Source organism: Cibotium barometz, chromosome 19 (genome assembly GCF_041138505.1).
Source record: "Cibotium barometz isolate CiBa-2024 chromosome 19, ASM4113850v1, whole genome shotgun sequence".
NCBI lineage: Eukaryota > Viridiplantae > Streptophyta > Polypodiopsida > Cyatheales > Cibotiaceae > Cibotium > Cibotium barometz.
Genome location: NC_141064.1, coordinates 15117367 through 15138594, shown reverse-complemented (window position 1 = coordinate 15138594; position 21228 = coordinate 15117367). Strand labels below are relative to the sequence as shown.

General features: G+C 38.2%; 1 protein-coding gene across 1 annotated transcript; it reads right to left on the bottom strand.

Annotated features, from left to right (window-relative positions):
* Positions 1–554: 554 nt before the first annotated feature.
* Positions 555–1331, bottom strand: LOC147628258 (uncharacterized). Its single transcript, XM_086814127.1, has one exon. The coding sequence runs from the start codon at positions 1141–1143 to the stop codon at positions 682–684; it is 462 nt and encodes a 153-aa protein (XP_086670253.1). The 5' UTR covers positions 1144–1331; the 3' UTR covers positions 555–681.
* Between the last annotated feature and the right edge of the window lie 19897 nt (positions 1332–21228).

The following is a 21228-nucleotide window of genomic DNA, read 5'->3' as shown; positions in this document are numbered from 1 at the left end:
ATGCTCCCCACTCTAGTGTGAGGGGGAGCAATAGTGCATGGTTCCCCTCCTAGTAAGTGTTATTAGCCAAGCAAGTAAAGAAAAACATAATGGAGAGCTCCATATCTATGTTAACCCTAAAGACAATCACAATCTAAATGTAAAAATTTTAGATGTGTTATTAATGTGAAAAGACATACTTAAACTATATAATGCTCCCCCTCACGCTCCCTCCTCCTCGACCATGAGGGGGAGCAGCAGTGCACGGGTCCCCTCCTAGTTAGTGTTATTAGAGCCAAGCAAGCAAAGAAAAGCATGGTGGCGTGCTCCATATCTAGGTTAACCCCAAAGACAATCACAAGTTAAATGTAAAAAAAATAGACGTGTTATTTATGTGAAAAGACTCACATAAACTATGTAACACCTCTAGTGTTTGTGTATTTGTGAGGGAAGCGTGAGGGGGAGCAGGAGAGCGCGGGTCCCCTCCTAGTTAGTGTTAGGAGCCAAGCAAGCAAGGAAAAGCATGGTGGGGAGCTCCATATCTACGTTAAACCCAAAGACAATGAAAATCTACATGTGGAAATTTTAGGCTTGTTATTTATGTGAAAAGATCTTGGACGTGTTATTGATGTGTGTTTGTGTATACAAAGAGCAAGGGGGGGTGGGGGGAGGTAGCGAAGGGGTGTATGGTAAGGAGAATGTTTAACCAGCCCGAGCCTGCTCGTGTTTGACGGCATGTGCGAGGATGCTACCACTGTCGAGGAGCATATGGAGGGGGCAGCCGCGGAGGCCGTGGGCGATGGCAAGAACGATGTCGCGCATCTGCGACTTGAACTCAGAGGCGTCCACGAAGGCATTTCCGTCGGCGTCAAATTGGTCGAAAAGGGCATCATAAAGGCGGTTGGCCGTCTTGACGTGTGGAATCTCCGCCGGTGCCGCCGCCATCAATCCGGCGGCGTCTGTCGGCTGGAGTTGTTCGTGGTGGTCACTGTATTCGAACAGTCGGAAGCACTCCAAGGCCCGCCTTAGCTCCGCCCGAGAGAGGTGCCCATCCTTGTCCACGTCCAGCTCGTTGAACTGTGCTTCTACGGCCGCTTCGAAGTCCCCCGCTGCGCTCTCCACAAACTCACGCAACGTTGTGTCTGATATGATCACCGCGGCCATGCCCACGTAACCCCAACACTCACGCGCGCAGAGAGAGAGAGAGAGAGAGAGAGAGAGAGAGAGACGAGGAGGAGGAAGAGGAGGAGGAGGGGGAGGAGGAAATTCGTTGTACCCTAGACGAGGAGGAGGAGGAGGAGGAGGAGCAGGAGGAGGAGGAAATTCGTGATACCCTTAGGCTTTGAGACGGACTTAAACTCCCACTAGTATTTGGGAATGAAGTTCTCCTTTATATTTCATATCATGAAATCAATGATCAATGAACACTATTCACAATGTAATCAATGACTTAAGTATAGTTTATTTAACAGACTTAAGTATAGTTTATCATAAATTAGACTTACATAAATTATAGTTTATTCACAATGTAATCAATGATCACTATTCACAATGTAAGACTCCCTTTATACTTCATGTCGTGAATTCATTGATGAATAATAATCTATTCACACCATATATTATATTATGCTTGCTCCAATACTCAATTTAAGCAACTCAACTCTCTAAAGTCGCCTTGATTCCTTGCAATCATGAAACTCTCTACGTAAGCCTTATGTGCTATCTCAAAGCTAGCAATTCAACTCAACCTTGTACCTTCATGATGTATTATTGGCTTAAAGAGCTTATAAAACAAGGTTGTGGAAAGGCATGAGCATTCCAAAATCCATAAAATATATGTATTTCCTCTTCTTTTCTAAGAATATCACTATGAACATTCTCCAAATATTACTTCGAAAAGTTGCTTTTGTTAGATAATTGCACAAAGCCTACACTTTGCAAGAACATTGTGCATATAAAGTTTGTGAGAATAAAAGAAGGTGGAAAGTTATGAAATGCAAATAAAGTACACTAGCCCCTATAATTTCTTGTTTCTTAGAAATATATTGAGCATATTTCTTTCGTCCCAAATCTAGCTTCTTCGTCAAGCGTTTTTAGCAAACCGCCAAATCTAGCTTTTTCGTCAAGCGTCTACCAATGAATCTTACGTCCCACGTCTCGGATTTTGCTATTTTTAGCAAAGCGACCAATCTAGCTTTTTCATCCAGCGTCTACCAATGAATCTTGCGTCCCACATCTCGCTATTTTGAGGACTCTTTTCTGATTGACGTCTCTTATCTCTTGCAGTCGTCCTTGTCTATGGTGTGCAGATTTTGTGATTTTATCTTATACGTCTTCTCACATATAGATATGGCTATGACTGTTCTCGTCAATGGTTTTCCTTCTGGCCAACGTTCTATTCCTTCTTTTCAAGGCCAAGGGTTTCCCGGTTGGAAAGCAAAGATGCTGTTAATTCTTGAAGGCGATGAGCTCTCAGATGTTGTTATTGGCAATTCTCTATGTCCGTCTCAGCCTATTATTCTGAATTCTGACAACGTTCTTATCACGGAAGGCCCTGTTTTTGATGCATGGCGTCTTGCTTATATGGATTGGCAGAGGCGTGATAAAGCAGCTCGTCGGTATATTCTTTCTGCTCTTAGTGATTCTCTCATGCTTGATGTGTATGACTTTCCTACTTCCCATGACGTATGGGAGTATCTTATAGCAAATTTTCAGAAAAAGTCTGTTACAGAAACACTTTATTTGAGAGGTTTGCTTTCAAAGTTACAATATGAAGTTGGTACTGCTATGACGGGACATATTGATTCTTTCAAATCTATTATTAATCAACTTGCTGCTGCGGGTGATCCTATTCCACGAAAGCAACTTATTACCATTCTTCTTGATACAATAAAGGATCCGTCTTATGACAACATTGTTACCATTCTTTCTAACAAGGACGGTCTTGATTTTGACCAAACTTGCATATCTTTGATTGAGTATTCTCAACGTCAACAACGACGTAGTGTTGGTCATGATGCAGTTATGTTTTCACAACAAGAGGAGCCTGAGTCACAACAGCTGGAACGGGCCTTTAATGTGCGAAGGCGTTCTTTTCAACGAGGCAACCGTAGAGGTGGTCGTCGTGGTGGTAGTTTCTCTCGTCTCAAATTTCCTAACAAGCATTGTTCTTACTGCAATAGGAATGGTCATACTGAAGATGACTGTTGGGCACGTCAATATGATGAAGAACACAACATTACCACAAAACAACCACGTTTATCTAGAGATTCTTCTTCTTGTGATTATTGTGGAAAATCTGATCATCCCTCTTCCATGTGCTTTAAGCGTCGATTTGATGTAGATCGAAATCGAGCATATGCAGCCGAGCATCATGATAATGTTATGCCTGAAACAAGTTGTGTTTTATGTTCAGTTCCCCCAGACAGAATACTTCATGTACGTGATGGTTCACTTTTCATTATTGATTCTGGTGCTACAGGAAATATAACATATGAATCTAAGTGGCTACATAACTATCATTCTTTACCTGTTAAGCGTGTTGTTTATCTTGCTGATGATACAACTTGCCAAGTCAAGGGCATTGGAGATTTATATCTTGGCACCTTATCTTCTTCAACTCGAGTTTTACGAGGGGTTTTACATGTCCCAGAACTTCAACGTAATCTTCTTTCAGTTGCAAGACTTGTTGATCTTGGTTTGTTTGTTGGATTCGACCACACCAAATGTCGCATTGAGAAAGATGGACAAATTATTGCAACTGCTTCTCGTAATGGCAATTTGTTTGAGCTCTCTCTTAATGATGCTGTAGCAAATGTTGTCACTGCTCCAGGGGATCATGATTGCAAGATATGGCATCATCGCTTTGTTCATGCTGATTTCTCAAAGCTTCTTAATCTTCATCGTCAAGGTCTTGTACGCGGAATGGATCTTAAAGCTCATCCTCACATGGGAATCTGTGAGTTTTGTGCTCTTGGCAAACACAATCGTAAACCCTTTCCTCTCTCGAATTCAGTTCATTCTCATGATTTGTTGGATCTTGTTCATACCGACATTTGTGGACCTTTGCCTCCATCGAGAACACAACATCGTTATTTCATTATGTTTATTGATGATTACTCACGGTATACAGTTGTTTTCTTGCTTCAACAAAAATCTGAGGCGTTATCTGTTTTTAAGCAATTTCACAAGGCTGCCGAACTTCAAACTGGACGTCGTCTCAAGAAACTTCGCAGCGATAATGGTGGAGAATATGTGTCTCATGAGTTTGAGAGTTATTGTACGGACCATGGTATTCATCATGAACATACAATTCCATATTCACCTCAACAGAACGGTGTTGCTGAAATCATCTTCCTACTACTGCTCCTTCTGGTAAGATACCCATCACAGCATGGATAGGTGAAATTCCTTCTGTATCTCATTTTCGAACCTTTGGATGTATTGCTTACATTCATGTTCCTAAAGAAACACAAGCAAAGCTTGATGCTCCTGGCCTTAAAGTTATTTTTATTGGGTATTCTGACACTTCCAAAGGCTACAAATTCTATGACCCGTCCTCCAAGAAAGTGCTTGTGAATCGTGATGCTATTTTCAATGAACAGCTTATGGGCGGTACATGGTCCATGGATGATTCTGATGATACTAAATCTTTGCTTCAAGCTTTTCCATTCTTGTGTGATGATGAATCTTCTTCTATAGAGCAAATTTCCTCTTCACAACCATCTAAAGAGCAACTTTCCTCTTCACAACCATTGATTTCGAATGCTGTCATTGATGATGTTGACATTTTTATTGATCTGCCTATTGATTTTGAGCATGGTTCTTGTCATGTTTATGATGAAGATTTTGAGGCTAATGTTTTCTCTACTTCTAAAGATCCAGCCACGTACAGTGATGCTATATGTTCTCCACAAAAGGATCAATGGCAAGAGGCTATGGAAGCAGAGTATGATTCTCTTATCTCTAAAGGTACATGGATACTCACTGAGCTACCTCCTGGTCGTACTGCCATTAAGTGTAAGTGGGTATATAAGACAAAATTTAAAGCAGATGGATCCTTTGACAAATTCAAGGCACGTTTAGTTGCCAAAGGTTATTCTCAAGTTGCTGGCGTTGATTATCACGAAACCTTTTCACCAGTTGTTCGCATTACTAGTATTCGGGTTTTATTGGCATTTGCTGTTCAATTTGACTTAGAAATTCATCAGATGGACGTGCGCACAGCTTTCTTGAATGGAGATTTGAATGAAGAAATTTACATGGAGCAGCCAGAAGGATTTGTTATTGCAGGGAAGGAAGATCTTGTTGCTCGTCTTCACTCATAGGGCTTTATATGGTCTTAAACAAGCTTCACGGGCCTGGTACATCAAGTTTGATCTTTTTCTTACCTCCCATGGTTTTCTCTCTTGCTCTTCTGATCCCAACTTATTTACCAAACACCAAAATGGTAGTTTTGTAATCCTTGCCCTTTATGTGGATGATACAATCCTTGTTTCCAATGATTTGGGATTTCTACACCAAAGTAAGCAGTTGTTATCTTCAGCATTTGATATGGTGGATCTTGGAGAGCTTCACTCGTGTCTTGGCATTCAGATTCAAAGGGATCGTAGTAAAGGTATTTTATTACTTCGACAGTCAAAGTTTATTGAAGATACTATTAAGAAGTTTGGTTTGGAATCTGCACATTCAGCAACTACTCCTTGTCTTGCGAGTTCCATGAAAAACACTTCTGATGGTGGTGGCCAGCTTGTTACAAATCAACCATATGCTAATTTGGTTGGATGTCTTCAAGTTGTTGGTTTGAACACTCGTCCTGACATTTTGTTTATTGCTAACTATCTCGGGCAACACCTTGCATGTCCTTCTCTTAAGCATTGGTCTTCAGCAAAGCGCGTGTTGAAATACTTGAAAGGCACTATAGATTATGGTTTGGTTTATCAACGACAATTCACATCCGACTCCATTCCATCTCTTTCTCTTTTGGGTTACACAGATGCAGATTGGGCCAGCTCACATTTATCTATGCGATCTACTAGTGGCAATTGTTTCTTCATTAATGGTTGTCTTATTTCTTGGACCAGCAAGAAACAACGTTGTGTTGCAGTTTCTACAACCGAATCTGAATATGTTGCGGCATCACTTGCAGCTCGTGAACTCATTTGGCTTCGACAAGTGTTGACAGATATTGGCCATTCTCCCCTTTCTAGTACACCCTTGCGGTGTGATAATCAGAGTGCTATTAGTCTTGCAAAAGACTATGTCCAACATAACAAGTCAAAACATATTGCTGTGCATTACCATTATATTCGATACGAAGTACGCAAAGGCACTATCATGATTGAACATTGTCCAAGTGACCAGATGATTGCAGATATTCTTACCAAAGGTCTCAATGAGTCACACTTCATTCTCTTGCGCTCAGAGCTTGGAGTTGCCTCGGGCTCACTCTTTCTAGATTAGGCTCTTTACTCTTATGGTAGCTTTGTACATATATCGTTGTAATCTTCTAGACACCATGCACTTAGCACATTCCACAATTGCTCACTATGACCTCTTGGTCCTTTTGTATATTTGTACATAGATGCACAATGCACTTTCACATCATTACTTCTGGTTCATATTTTCACATTTGTATAGGGGCTTGGGTTTTTCCCTTGTACTCCCCAAGGGTTTTTTCATCCATAGCTAGAGACCCTTGTTTGAGTGGGGGTGTTGGAGCTCTATATATGGCTCACTCTACCTAACTTGGTCTCACCTATATATATGTATCTTGTCCTCAATATGAATCAGTCTTTGGGAGCGTACATGATGTGTCTCTTGTCTCGTCTCTTTCTCTCTACATTTCAACAGCTAATATCTCATAATGGGCTTTTTTTTTGAATTTTTTGAAGAGGCTATCCAAGCATCTTACCTTTAATGGCTCAATCTTCTAGATGATCCTTGCTTTTTGTAAAATAATGTTATGGTGATGACACATTTCTCTTTTTGCAAGTTGATCAATGTAATTCATCATCATAATAGTCACAATACTCTAAGGAGGATGAGTGATGAGTTCTCAAGAATATATATGGCTGTAATGTGGTCTATCTAGCCTCCTCTCTCTCTCTCTCTTTCTCTCTCTCATGTTCCTAGGAGATCATTTGACTCAAGTTCCACATGGTATTTATGATATCTTTGGTGTCTAGCATAGGTTATTTTTTCCTTTTGAGGGAAATTATAAAATTTCATATCTCTGTCTCTTTCTCTCTTCCCCATGGTGTAGGAGATCCTTTAGCTCGAGTTGCACATGGAATTTATAATATCTCTTATGTTTAGAATAGGTAATATTTTTCCTTTTTAGGTGTTATTATAAATTCCTCTCTCTCTCTTATGTTTGTATATGAGTGATCAAATAGGAGTTCTTTGAATTTCAAACAACTTAAGTGTATGAGTGATCAAATAGGACTTCTTTGAATTTCCAACAACTTAGTTTTCCTTAAGTATCCAACTTTATGTAAGGGATCAAATCAAATGAGCTAGTGCCAAATTTCAAATTAAAATAGCTAGATAGTTAGCATCTTGCCTCCCTTTTCATTTGAGAGTTTTTATTATTAAATAGATTATTGCCTCCCTTTTCATTATAGAGTTGTTATTACTAAGTAGTTATGCTTTTCTATTTGGTGATTTAAATTTTGGGATGACATAAATCAACTTTACATAAAACATTACAGGCTGGGATTAGATAAATTAGCTTTACATAAATGTCTACAAACAATTAATCTACTTTCATGTGAGGATACAAAACTAACTAATCTCTTAATTAATCTCATGGAGGTCTACATGTTGTTAGTCTGCTTTCATGGGGATGCAAAACTAGCTAAGGTCTTTAACTCCGCCGAGGGGGGGGGGGAGAGGGAGGGAGGGAGGGGCGGGGTTAGGGTTCAGAAGAGATTTTTTAAATCCTTCTTTAATACATTTTTTACATAAAGAAGGGTACCATTTAAAGGGGTTATTCACACGTTGAAAAAAAAGGGTACGTTTTATTCATGAAAAATTCATGGACAAGGGATTTTTAAAATAGGCCTTGAATGCACGTGATATAGAGGGTTTACTTATAGTGAACCCCTGGAGGTCTTTAATTAGGGAATACATTAAGGTATATATTTAGCAAGAACATCATTAGACACTTATAATGAATCATTTAGCTAATAAATATCATATCAAGTTAAGTGGTTCTTGGAAATTGTTATATATGCACCTATCATGGGATGAAGAATTCAAAAATTGGCCTTAGTGGACCAAGTTGTCTTAAATCTCTAGAGGCATATTTTTGGCTGATCAGATTCTTTATCCACATAGTCTTTTGGTATTGCTTAATACTTTCTTAATTCAACACAATTGGTTCGAATTTTGCAGCAAGTTTGTTAATATTGAAGCTCCTAACACTAATCCTATGTATAATTTTTATAGCTTCTAACACTGATCCTATGCATAAATTGATTCCGCATAATAGTACGAAGAAATAATGTCATACCTTTTGCAATTGTGTACATCCACATAGGCTAGATACTTATGGTGAATGATGACATGACATTCATCTATAATTGGTACCTTGGCAAAGGGAGGTTCTACTTTAGAAAGTCATGCTCGATAGTAGTAAGTATTTAGGTCACTTGTGATGTAGTTGAAGATCACCAAGATTAAAGAGATTCAACCCTGTTGGGATTGTTCGTCAACTTGGACGTAATGGTTGTTGGTTAAGAATTTTTTTAAAGATTTTGAGATTCTCTAGATACACTTTTTAATTATGCTAAGAATTTTTTTAAAGATGAGATTCTCTAGATACACTTTTTAATTATGCTATATATCTTATATTGTATATGTGTCGTATATCTTATATTGTATATGTGTCAGTGGCTAAGTGGTTTTCTAAGTAGACTCTCCATTTCAATTTAAAATTCCAATTTTCAATGTTAAGATACATAAATCATAGGAGCTTCTTATACAATTCAAAATTTACACTCTTTTAGCATGGCGTTAGTTTTGTTGCAAGGTCTCTTGCCTTAAGTTTTTTGTGAAGCAATGTTCACTAATACACTTGAATTCAATCAACTCCCACATGAAAATAAAACAATTAGAAGTAGTTTTTGAAAAAAATTAGTTCAAATCGAATGAAAATAGAGATGATGTTGAAAAGCTCAAAATTAAAGGGGATTTAGGATATAAAACTTAGACAAATGCAAGGAAATAATGATTATATGTATAATTTGTATCTCATCAAATTTGAATTTGGGATTTAAAATTTCACTACGCAAACAATTAGAAGTAGTTTTTGAAAAAAATTAGTTCAAATCGAATGAAAATAGAGATGATGTTGAAAAGCTCAAAATTAAAGGGGATTTAGGATAAAAAACTTAGACAAATGCAAGGAAATAATGATTATATGTATAATTTGTATCTCATCAAATTTGAATTTGGGATTTAAAATTTCACTACGCAAACATATTACAATCAAGCTTTGTTATGGCATGAAATGAAAATATGAGAACTAGGTCACGACCATTTTTAGTATTTTGATAGTAAGATACTTGCAAATTATAAAATCTTATTAAAAATATACTAAAATTTTAAAAAAAATGCTATATTTCACCAAACCCATCAAGTTTTGAAGGGCAAGGGTGCCCGCAAAGAATCATGCCTGGTAGGTTGATGAACGCAAGTCTGCTAGAGCTTTGGTAGACGTGCCTAATTTGGTAGACGTCATGTCCGACAAACAACCTGCAGGTTACTCTTTTCGGTGTAGTAGTCTCTTGGCAGCTTGCATGGACCTGCCCACGACTTTCTTAACCCTTTTTTTTGGGGGGGGGGGGGGGGGGGGGAGTTCAGATGACATCTTACACTTCTCAAGCAACTGCTCTCCAACTTACACCTCCTAATCGACGTTAATGAGCTTCACTTCCGTTATAAGGCAAGATTTCCTTTTCCGCATACAGTTGGCCATCCGAATGGCTCAAACCACTTCCGTTTAGAAATACGACAGCGCCAAGACTTTGAAACTACTCAACAAACAAAAACACCCTATAAATCAACCCCGGAGGCCTCTATTCATCAGGACGCAATGCGTCATGGAGCTTTTGAGATCACTTCTTCTTGAGTTGTTTATAGTACTTAACTTGTCTGCAGGCCCACAAGCTGGTAAACCTGCAACCTCGCAAGTAGAAAGCCCGTAAGCCCTCTAGACCGTGAGCTTGTAAAGTAACTAGTACGCCTGTAGGATTGTGGGAGGCCTTAATAGATTGAAGATGGATGCGCAAACAGACGAGACAAGATGAATAGCAAGATAGGTGGTTACATCCATAAATAGAAGTGTTGGCGGTTGCATGCGACGTGCGTTCACACTTACATGGAGACATTACCCCTCTCGCATAAAACAAAGAGCCACGAATGAGTTTTATTACAGGTGCATTTGGATGTGGATTATTACATGACATCAACAACATTCCTCTCGTGAATGAGGGATGTTTGCATGATCACCCGTTTATTTGAATGGTGGGGTGTTCTGAGTCGCACTCATGCACCTAACGTAGCATTTCCTTATTTTTTTTCCATGAGGTCTTATTCCATTCCTAGTAGTTGTATATGGGAATTTCACCTAGCTACACACACACTACAACACGTCGGGGACATAGCAGTGTTTATTTTGTTGGGATGTCGGGGATTTCAGTCGTTGTCCCACAGCGAAATATCACCTATAGCAACGAAATTTCGCTGCTATACTGTGTGAGCAACAAAATTTTCCTGCTATTCTTGCTACATAAAATTCCAGAGAGTTGTTGGATGCTAAATTTAAGTTATACATGTCACTTACACATAGAGCATGATTATAGTTTTTAAAAAACATCCATCACAACCCTAGGAGCCATGTTTTGAGCAAAGAAAAAAAAGATAGTTGAAAACTTTTGAGAAGGGAAACAATGTCGAGATCATGAATCTATCCCATCTTGTAATAAATCCATATGGGTTAGTTCATCATTGTCTATATTTAATGGAATCTCAATGAAAAGACGGGTTCCATATAAATATTACTATCATTATCAAATAAAGCATTGCCACGATTAATAGGTGATTCATCACCTTCTTCGGATTGATGTTCCTCATGCTCTTAATTGGCCTCTTCCTCCAAAATGTTTTCTTTATCGTCTTCTTCCAATGAGCCGATTTGAGGTAGTTCTTGCATCTCATCCAAAGATTCGACCTCCACATCTTGATCTTCAAGGATATGTTTTCTTCATCGTCTTCAAGGATATGTTTTCTTCATCGTCTTCTTTCAATGAGACGATTTGAGGTAGTACTTGCACCTCATCCAAAGATTCAATCTCCATATCTTGATCTTGAAAGATATGTTTTGAACGAGGAAAACCTTGCATAACATACCACCACTTTGGATCAATTCGATCAATGTGAAACACAACCTAACATCACAAAAAGCAAAGGAGTTACACTTTTATTATACTACGTCAAGATTTATTTTATGATTGGTTGGATTACTAACCTTGTTGACAGTGTTGAGGTAGTATGAAATTATATTTCTCATCATTCCTAAACTTAGTGGAATCAATTTGCAAGAACCCATTTTGATGTTTCTTCACAGTTACTTGAGCACCTTTTTATATCACCTTGAACCATTTGACATCAAAGATGAATAGACTAGATGCTCTAAACCCAACCTCAAGAATATATTGAATAGTTTCACAATACTCAAGATTGTCTTCTTTGACATTGGTATCATGTCTACTAGCTCGACTTTCTTGCTTAAAAGTCTTCATCACACCACAATCGAATGTGTTTCTTTTAAAATCCACACGCTCCATGCAAAAGTGACTTCCCTCTAACCATATTGCATTATATAGTTTGTACTAACATTAAACAAAAGCATGATATTTAGTATAGTGCATTAAATATGGTATTTAACATGCTCCTCTCTTATGATCATCTCTCCATTTTGCAATGCCAGCGATATTGCCATACAAAGCCATTCTATATGATCACATTTGGTACATGTTCCAAGCTAGGCGGGAATGGCAAGTGTCTCTTTGCTCTTTCTGAAAGCTGTTCTCTCATTCTTTTGTCTAGTATCGATTGCATCCTTGTATCTTCCAATCCACATCTCCATGATGGGTTTATTTAGAATGGAGAATGTATCACCTTGTGGCATAATGCTTCATCTAGCCTTTGTTTCCTTCTTTTTTCTTGTGGCACATTAGTGATTAGTCGGTCATCCTCCTCAGAGCTTGCAAGACAAGGAGTGTTTGCCGAATGTGCAGTAGCTAATCCAAACTTTTGAACAATATCTTGGATAAACTTTGTTTGACGAAGAAGCAAAATACCATTGTGACAATACCTTTGAACTTGAATACCAAGGCATATGAATGGATGTTGCCAAGATCCACCATATCAAAGGCTGAGGATAAAACCTTTTTTATTTGTTACATGAAAGATAGATTATTAGACACAAGTATAGTGTCGTCAACATAAAGGGCCAATATCACAAAATGGTTATCCACATTATGCTTGATATAAAGATTTGGATCAGAGAAGCAAGAAACAAATCCCTAAGATGTGAGAAATTGATCAATCTTGATGTACCATGATTGTGAAGCTTGTTTTAGTCCATACAAAGCACGGTGGAGTTGGCATACAAGATGTTCCTTTCCGGGAATTGTAAATCCTTCAGGTTGCTCCATATATATTTCCTCCTTTAAGTCTCCATTAAGAAAAGCCGTCTTAACATCCATTTGATGTATTTCCAAAAATCAAACTGAGTTGCAAAAGCTAGTAGTACTCGAATGCTTATACTACGAACTACAGGTGAGAAAGTGTCATGATAGTCAATCCCTGCAGTTTGTGAGTATCCCTTTGCAACTAAACGAGCTTTGAATTTATCAAAGGATCCATCTGCCTTTGTTTTAGTCTTGTAAACCCACTTACATTTAATAGGAGTACGATCAGAAGGTAGATTGGTAAGAACCTATGTACCTTTCGAGATCAAAGACTCATATTCAGCTTCCATGGCTTCCTTCCATTGTTCCTTTTGTGGAGAGGACATAGCTTCTGCATAAGTTGAAGGATCTTCACAAATAGCCCATACGTGAGATTAAAGGTTTCAAGATCATCATCATATACATGATTTGCACCATGCTCAAGTTCAATAGGAAGATCACCATAGATATCAAGATCTATAGCAATCTCCTTTGAAATCGTAGGATAAACATCAATAGACTTGTCTCCAATATCCAGCAAAAGAGTGTTGTCAACATGCAAATCACTGTCCAAAAGTAGAAAAGGAAAAGAAGTGAGTAATGTTTTTGTATCATCAGCATCATCTGTGGACCACGAACCTCCCATCAATTGCTCATTGAATATAGCATCTCGACTAACAATTGCCTTTTGAGAACTTGGATCGTAAAACTTATAACCCTTTGAGTTGTCAAAATAACCAATAAAAATAACCTTCAAACCTGAAGGTTCTAGCTTGTGTCATGTCTCTTTTGGGACATGAATATAAGCAATACACCCAAAGACTTTGAAATGTGCAATAAAAGGAGTTTGGCCTGTCTAAGCTGTGATTGGAATCTTACTAGAAGGTGCAGTAGTTGGAAGATGATTTTGAACAAAAATGGCTGTCAAAACTGCTTCAGCCCAAAAAGAGTGAGATAATCTAGAATAAATAAGCATGCATCTGATTGCATTCAAAATTGTACGATTCTTTCGCTCTCTGCAACTCCATTGTGTTGGGGAGAATATGGAATGGTATACTCCATTGTGTTGGGGAGAATATGGAATGGTATACTCATGGTGGTGGATGCCGTGGTTGATGCAATGATCATGAAATAAGTTGGAAATATATTCACCACCATTATCACTTCGAAGAATTTTGACTCTTCGACCAGTGTGATTCTCCACAGATATTTGGTACCTCTTAAATGTGTCCAATGCTTCTAATTTATGTCATAGCAAAAAGACATTTGTATACCATGAATAGTCATCAATAAAAGTAATGAAGTAATGGTAGCAAGACTTGGATGGAGGAAAGAGTCCACAAATATCAGTATGAATGAGATCCAAAAGATTATTTGAACGAATATTTGTAGACATTGGAAATGGCTTACGATGATGTTTGCCTAGAGTACAATATTCACATATCCCCATATGCGGCTGAGATTTGAGGTCCGTACCTCTCACAAGATCATGACGATGAATATCAAGAAGCTTTGAGAAATTTGAGTGAGCAAACCGATGATGCCATAGCTTACAATCCAGATCTCCTAGAGCTGTAACAACATTTGCAATATCCTCACTTAATAAAAGTTCAAAGAGATTACCATGTCGAGAAGTAACCGCAATAGTGGTGCCATCCTTTTCGATGCGACACTTTGTATTATCAAATCCAACAAATAGACCAAGATACACAAGTAAGTTTCTTTGTAAATCAAGAATATATAAAACTCCTCGCAGTATTTTGGTTGAGGAAGAAGTTTCCAAATACAAGTCGCCAATACCCATTACTTTTGGCAAGTTGTATTATCAGCAAGATAAACCACTTTCTTGATAGGAATTAGATGATAGTTGTGTAACCATTGCAATTGATATGTCATGTTGCGAGTAGCACCAAAATCAACAATAAAGAAAGAACCATCACGAACATGTCGTACCTTTTCTGGAGAGACATTATAATGAACCAAATTAGCCTCTTGATGAACATTGTCTTCATCTCATGAGAATTTTGTTGAGTAGCATAAGCTTGATTTCGAGCTTCATCCATAACGCCTCTTGAAGCATCGACTGGATGAATGCCTTGTGCTCCTGCAATATTCACAGGTTGCAGAAGAGGAAGAACCCCTTGATAAATGAGGTTGCTTTTATTTGTAATATCATGTTCTTCATCGTACTCTCGTGCCCAACATTCAGATACCAAGTCACCACTTTTGTCACAATAAGAACAATGCTTTTGAGGAAATCTCAAACGAGAAGAATTACCTCCTCTTTGGAAGCCACGAGATGTAAATTGGGAGGAGGAAGAAGCGCGTTGCTAAAATGGACGTCTCCGGACAGCAAAGGTTGTCTCTGATTCTGTGTACTCTTGGGCAATCATGACCGTTTCATGAGTTAGCGACGTCTGACGATCATGACGTTGAGAATATTAAATCAAAGAAATACATGTATGCTCAAAGTCAATTCCATCCTTGTTAGATAATATAGTGACAATATTATCATACAAAGGATCCTTCACCGTATCAAGAAGGTGTGTAACCAATTGAGTTCGAGGAATAGGATCCCCAGCAGAAAGTTGATTCATAATACCTTTGAATGATTCAATGTGACTAGACATGGATGTACCTGCCTTGAATTGAAGCTTGCCCAGAAGATTATGGAGATACAGAATCTCTCTAACAGTTTTCTTCTCAAACATAATGATAAGATAGTCCCATATAGCATATGATGTGGATAACGGATAAACATCTAGCATGAGTGAATCGTTAAGGGTAGAAAGTATATACCGACAATGAGCAGTCTTATCACACGACGAATCCAATGTGCATGATCAATTTTCCACTATTCAAAAATAGGACCTTCAGTAATAATAACATCATTTTGAAGTGGAACAATAGGTTGAGGAGGGCATGCAAGAATACCAAGAACAATATCTGCCAATTCGTCTCCTTCCAAAATTAATAGCACCTTGTATTTTCAACCAAGAAATCCTTGGCCTTGGAAAAGAGGAACAGAACGTTGTCTAGAAGGAAATCCATTAACAAGTATGGAGTTTGCCATGTCGGGTTGTGAGAACACGTACAAGATAAGATCGTAGAACTTGCAGACCATGTACGAGATATGAGAAACGTAGCCGAAAATAGGCATGCACCAGACGACGAGCATAAAGTGATGGTGTAAAGAATAGAACGTGAACCAAAATTAGAACTCTAAAAGTGGAGACTCGTGTCTCATGCACGTAAGCAAACTTAGAGGTCCATAAAAGATAAAAATAATAATAAGAAAAAGCACTGCGTTATGATGCAACTTGCACGGCAAGTTTTGTATCTAATTGTAGCTTGTACAGCAAGCATCCATTTGAAGATTTCATGGAAAGCTTTGACGATCAAATCTTGTTTACGACTCAGAGACAACTACCTATTTGCTCTCACAAAGAACCTGTTTTACTGTTTTAGATGCAGTTTGCCTGAACTGTCCTAACTTTTGACTTAGAACTCCGATTGACAAACTGTTTTGATAGGATTCACCAGCACTGTACCATCTATCATCATCTTCCTCCTCCTCTTCACTTCCTTCTACCGCATAGAAGCTTCATGTGTAGAGACTTACGCATATAGAAGCTTTATGCATAGAGCTTGCAAGAGTCTATGCATTGAGGTAAACCTAAGCTAGACTTGAACCCAGCACCCAAGGGTGCAATAAAGTAAATACATGTTGTAAGCAATCAAAAGAAGAAGAGATCTTACTACTCTTATATAAAGCCAAAAGAGAGGATTAGTGCAAGAGCTTTTTAAAAAAAGAGGCAATGACACAAGATTGCTCTAATAGAAGAATCCTAAAAGCTTAAACAAAAAAGACAACAGGTGATATTGGAACATTGTTGAGATCTGCTATATTGCTTAGACAATCAGGGTGAAAATGCCCCCTTTTGGATGATAGCTTCTGAGGACTTTCCACATGCTTCCCACCACTATTAAAGATAAAGGCAACTTCTCTTTTACAAGAGAAGGATAGTGAAAAGATCAAGGGATCCCCCTCCAGTTTCACCACCTTCTCGCGGATAACCACTCCTAACTTAACTTAACTTAACTTAACCAACATTCTAGATGGCCTACAATAATGCCCTATATCTCTATGCATAAGCTTAAACCCAAAACCCTGCACCCAAGGGTACAATAAACATGAGGCTTCACGAATAAGAAAGCTTACCTCGACAATGTTAGCCAAAGGAAAGGACAACAATGCAAGACCTACAAAACATAATATGAGAAAAAGTGATTAGTTACGCATTTAAACTTCATGCATGCATAGCACTACACATTAGGCTTAAGTATAAGGGATTAAGGCATAAGCCTATTATATAAGGGCTTATGAATAAATCCTATGCATAAAGCCTATGCATAAGTCATTATGCATAAGGCTTATGCATTTAAGCCTATTGCATAGGGCTTATGCATAATGCCTATGCATGAGGCCTATGCATAAGGGATAAGGACTATGCATAATGCCTATGCTGCATAAGTGATTATGCATAAGCTCCTATTGAATAGGAGCTTATGCATAAGGCCTATGCATAATCCTATTTCATAAGGGCTTATGGTGGATAAGCCTATGCATAAGCCTTATTCATAAGACTATTGCATAAGGGCTTATGCATAAGCCTATTGCATAAGGTCTTATAAATAAGACTATGTATAAGCACTACGCATAATCCCTATTTCATAAGGGCTTATGCAAAAGCCTATGTACAAAGCTTACGCATAAGCCTATGCATAATACTTATGCATAAGCCTATTGCATAAGGGCTTATGCATAAGCCTATTGCATAAAGGATTATGCATAAGCCTATTACAAAAGGATACACATAAGGCCTATGCATAAAGCCTATGCATAAGGGCTTATTCATGGCCTATGCATAAGATCTTATGCATAACAAGAAGTCGTAAACCCACAAGCCTTAAGCATAAGGCTTATGCATAAGCATAGGACTTCTACATAAGATTTATGCATAAGCATAGGAATTATGCATAAGCCTTATGCATAGGCTTATGCATAATCCTTAAGCCTTAAGCATAAGGCTTATGCATAAGCCCTTGTATAGGCTTATGCATAATTGGAACTAACCCTAATCCCTGGCACCCAAGGGTGCAATAACACAAAGAGAAGAAGCATAAACAAAAAATGAAAAAAAAGAGAGCTTACCACTATTCTAGGCGGGTTGATTTTTGCTGTTTTTTTGACGGATTTAAACTTAAATTTTTATTAGCAAAAGTTATATAGCTCATAATGGAGCCGACAATAAGTACACAAAAGAGACATAAAGCCGACAAAAAGTACGCAAAAGAGACCCAAATCCTGTACGAAGAACCTAATCATCATTGTTGCCCTCAGGGTTTGGCATTGGTCCCTCCAAAAGAGTATTCAAGGGAAAAAAAACTTAGAAATGACAAGTGAGGAAAAAACTAATTGATGGGTGAAAAATGTAGAGGCTTACCATATTCACCACATCCATCTAGTTCACATTGTGGCCCTCTCACTCAAGTTGCTTGAGGAGGGCATACATCCCATCCATTAGGGTGTATCTTTTCTCCACATCATTCATAGCACGACTGACCAATCTTTGCTAGAAGCATGAAGCATGAGTACTTATTCAAAAAAATAAAATGCCCATTATGCTAAAAAAGTGAGTGATGGTACTATTAACACTTACAAAGTATGTGTGGAAAGAATCCTAGCCATTGCTTCCAAGATGGGATCTCCCTATGCTCTCCATTTGCTTCATTGTGGCCTCCTCTGTTTATACCTTTGGGGATTTGCATGGTGATTTATACACTCCTCTTCCCAAATATCTTGCGTGTAATTCCAAGGTGTAATTTATCCCCCTGACTTTACCTTATGTGGAATATCATTGCACCAATGCTTCATCATGTTTACCATGTGATCTTTTATCCATCTAAGATGGACCTCTTCACTACTTTGCTGGGATTAACTCACTCTTGATTTGATTCATGACGCGTTCCTTCTTTGCGCTATTAAGTTTATGCCATGTAGTCGTGGGAAAAGGCTATATGGCATAACTCATGGATTCAAGACTTGATTTTGTTGCCAACATCATCCAAGACCACATTTCCATCTACTACTTGATAGTAGGAATAAGATGGATTGGGGGTAGAGGGATTTGTGTCGAAGCGGTGGGATGAGCGTGAGGGCAATGTCCTCTCACACTTGCAATGGGTGGGTGCTCGTGGCGTTGAGGGGAAGAAGCGTCTATGGAATCACCACCATGGAAAAAACCCATTGAATGATCTCATCTTCTACGATTGGAAGTAGTTGAGTGAGTCATGGTGGGTGGGGTTTGTGTGATGTACCGTGGAGTATTTGAGGGCATGATCTGTGTGTGGTGGTGGGTTGTGATTGCTGTGTAGAAGTGCCCATGCCTCCCCCAAGGTAGGCTTGAGCCATAGCCCTTTTCTCGAGGCTCATCTACAACATTAAACAATAAAATTAGCTCAAGGACATTGCCTATGGTGTAGGCAAGGTGGAGAGATTGGGGCAATATGCAAGTGTGTCGTCATGTGTATGATCCATGATCTACACACATACCATCACAACAAACACAAACAAAACAAAGTATATTAGCTACTTTTAAAAAAACACACATCCCACACCACACCACACATATAATCAAATGCATTAAGATCTATGCATAGAGCTTAATGCATAGATTATGCCTTAGTCTATGCATAGAGCTTAATGCATAGATTATGCCTTAATCTATGCATAAATTATGCTTAATGCATAGATTAAGCTCTATGTAGAGAGCTTAATCTATGCATTAAGCTTTACCCATAGATTAAGCTCTATGCATAGAGCTTAATGTATAAGCCCTACACATAGAGATCTAGGCATAAGCCCTACACATAAGCCTAATAATACATACAAGTAAACCTAAACCCAATACTTAAGGGTGAAATAAAGGAAAAACATAACGTAAGCAATCAAAAGAAGAAGAGAGCTTATCGCTCTTATGTGAAGCTGAAAGAGAGGATTAGTGCAATAGTTGCAAAACAAAAGAGGCAACAACACAAGAATTCTCTTATACAAGAATTCTTAAATCTTAAACAAAAGAGGCATGTTTTGATATTAGAACATTGTTGAGACGTTCTACAATACTTCTTGGACAAGCAAGGTGGACATTTTTCCTTTTGGATGATAGCTGCTGAGGAATATTCACACACTTCCCACTATTAAAGCCAAAGAAAACTTCTCTTTTTATAAGATGATGATAGTGAAAAGATTAAGGGCTCCCCCTCCACTATAACCACGTACTCGCAGATAACCACTCCTAACTTGACTTAACCAGCATTCTAGATGGCCTACATTAATGTCCCATATCTTTATGCATAAGCCATATGCATAGAGATTTATGTATAAGGCTTATGTTTAAGCTTCCTTAAGGCTTAATATGAATGCAATATAGTTAACCCTAAAAGATTACATCAATAAGAGAGATTACCTTGACAATGTCAAGCCGATGGAGAGGACAATAGTGCAAGATCTACAAAACATAACATGAGAAAAACTGATAACACATTTATGAGAAAAGATCTATGCATGATCTATATGCATGCATACATGGTGCCTATGTATGCTCTAATATATGAGAGAATCCCACTTCACAATACTTGTGATGACTTGTATATACACATGTAAACTCTATTTTAATAGAGAGAATATATTATGCATAGAAAAGAGAGCATTAAAAATATATGCTATATGCATAAGAGAGTATAAGCATTGGAAAAACTTATACTCTCCATCCGTGCATAGCATAGAAACTTAACTCCATGCGTGCATAGCACTCCACATCAAACTTAACTCCATGTGTGCATAGCACTCCACATCAAAAAGAATTAACTCTTGACATAATCTTAAGCCTTATGCATAAGCTTGAAGCTTCAATCTCTTTGCATAAGCTTTAACCTCTTTGCATGAGCTTCAATCTCTTTGCCTAAGATTCAGCCTTATGCATACATCTTGAGAAAAATGTTTAATCTTATGTATAAGCCTTAAGCATAGGCCCTATACACAAGCCTTAATAATAAGTCTTAAGCATAGGCATATGCATAAGCCTTAAGCATAGGCTTATGCATAAGCTCTATGTGTATAAGCCTTAAGATGTGTATAAGCCTTAAGCTTATACACATAGAGCTTGAGCATAATGTTTAAGCATATGCATAGAGCTTTCAAAGCTTATGCATAAGCTCTATTTGCATGAGATTAAGAGCTCTATGCATAAGCTTAAGCATTCTTTTCATGGTTATCCATAAGCCTTAAGCATAGGCTTAAGGCTTATGCATAAGCCTTAAGCATCAGCTTAAGCTTAAGCCTTAAGCCCAGGCTTAGGCATAAGCCTTAGGCCTATGCATAGAGCTTGAGCATAATGCTTAGGCTTATGCATAGAGCTTGGAACTTATGCATAAGCTTAAGAGATCT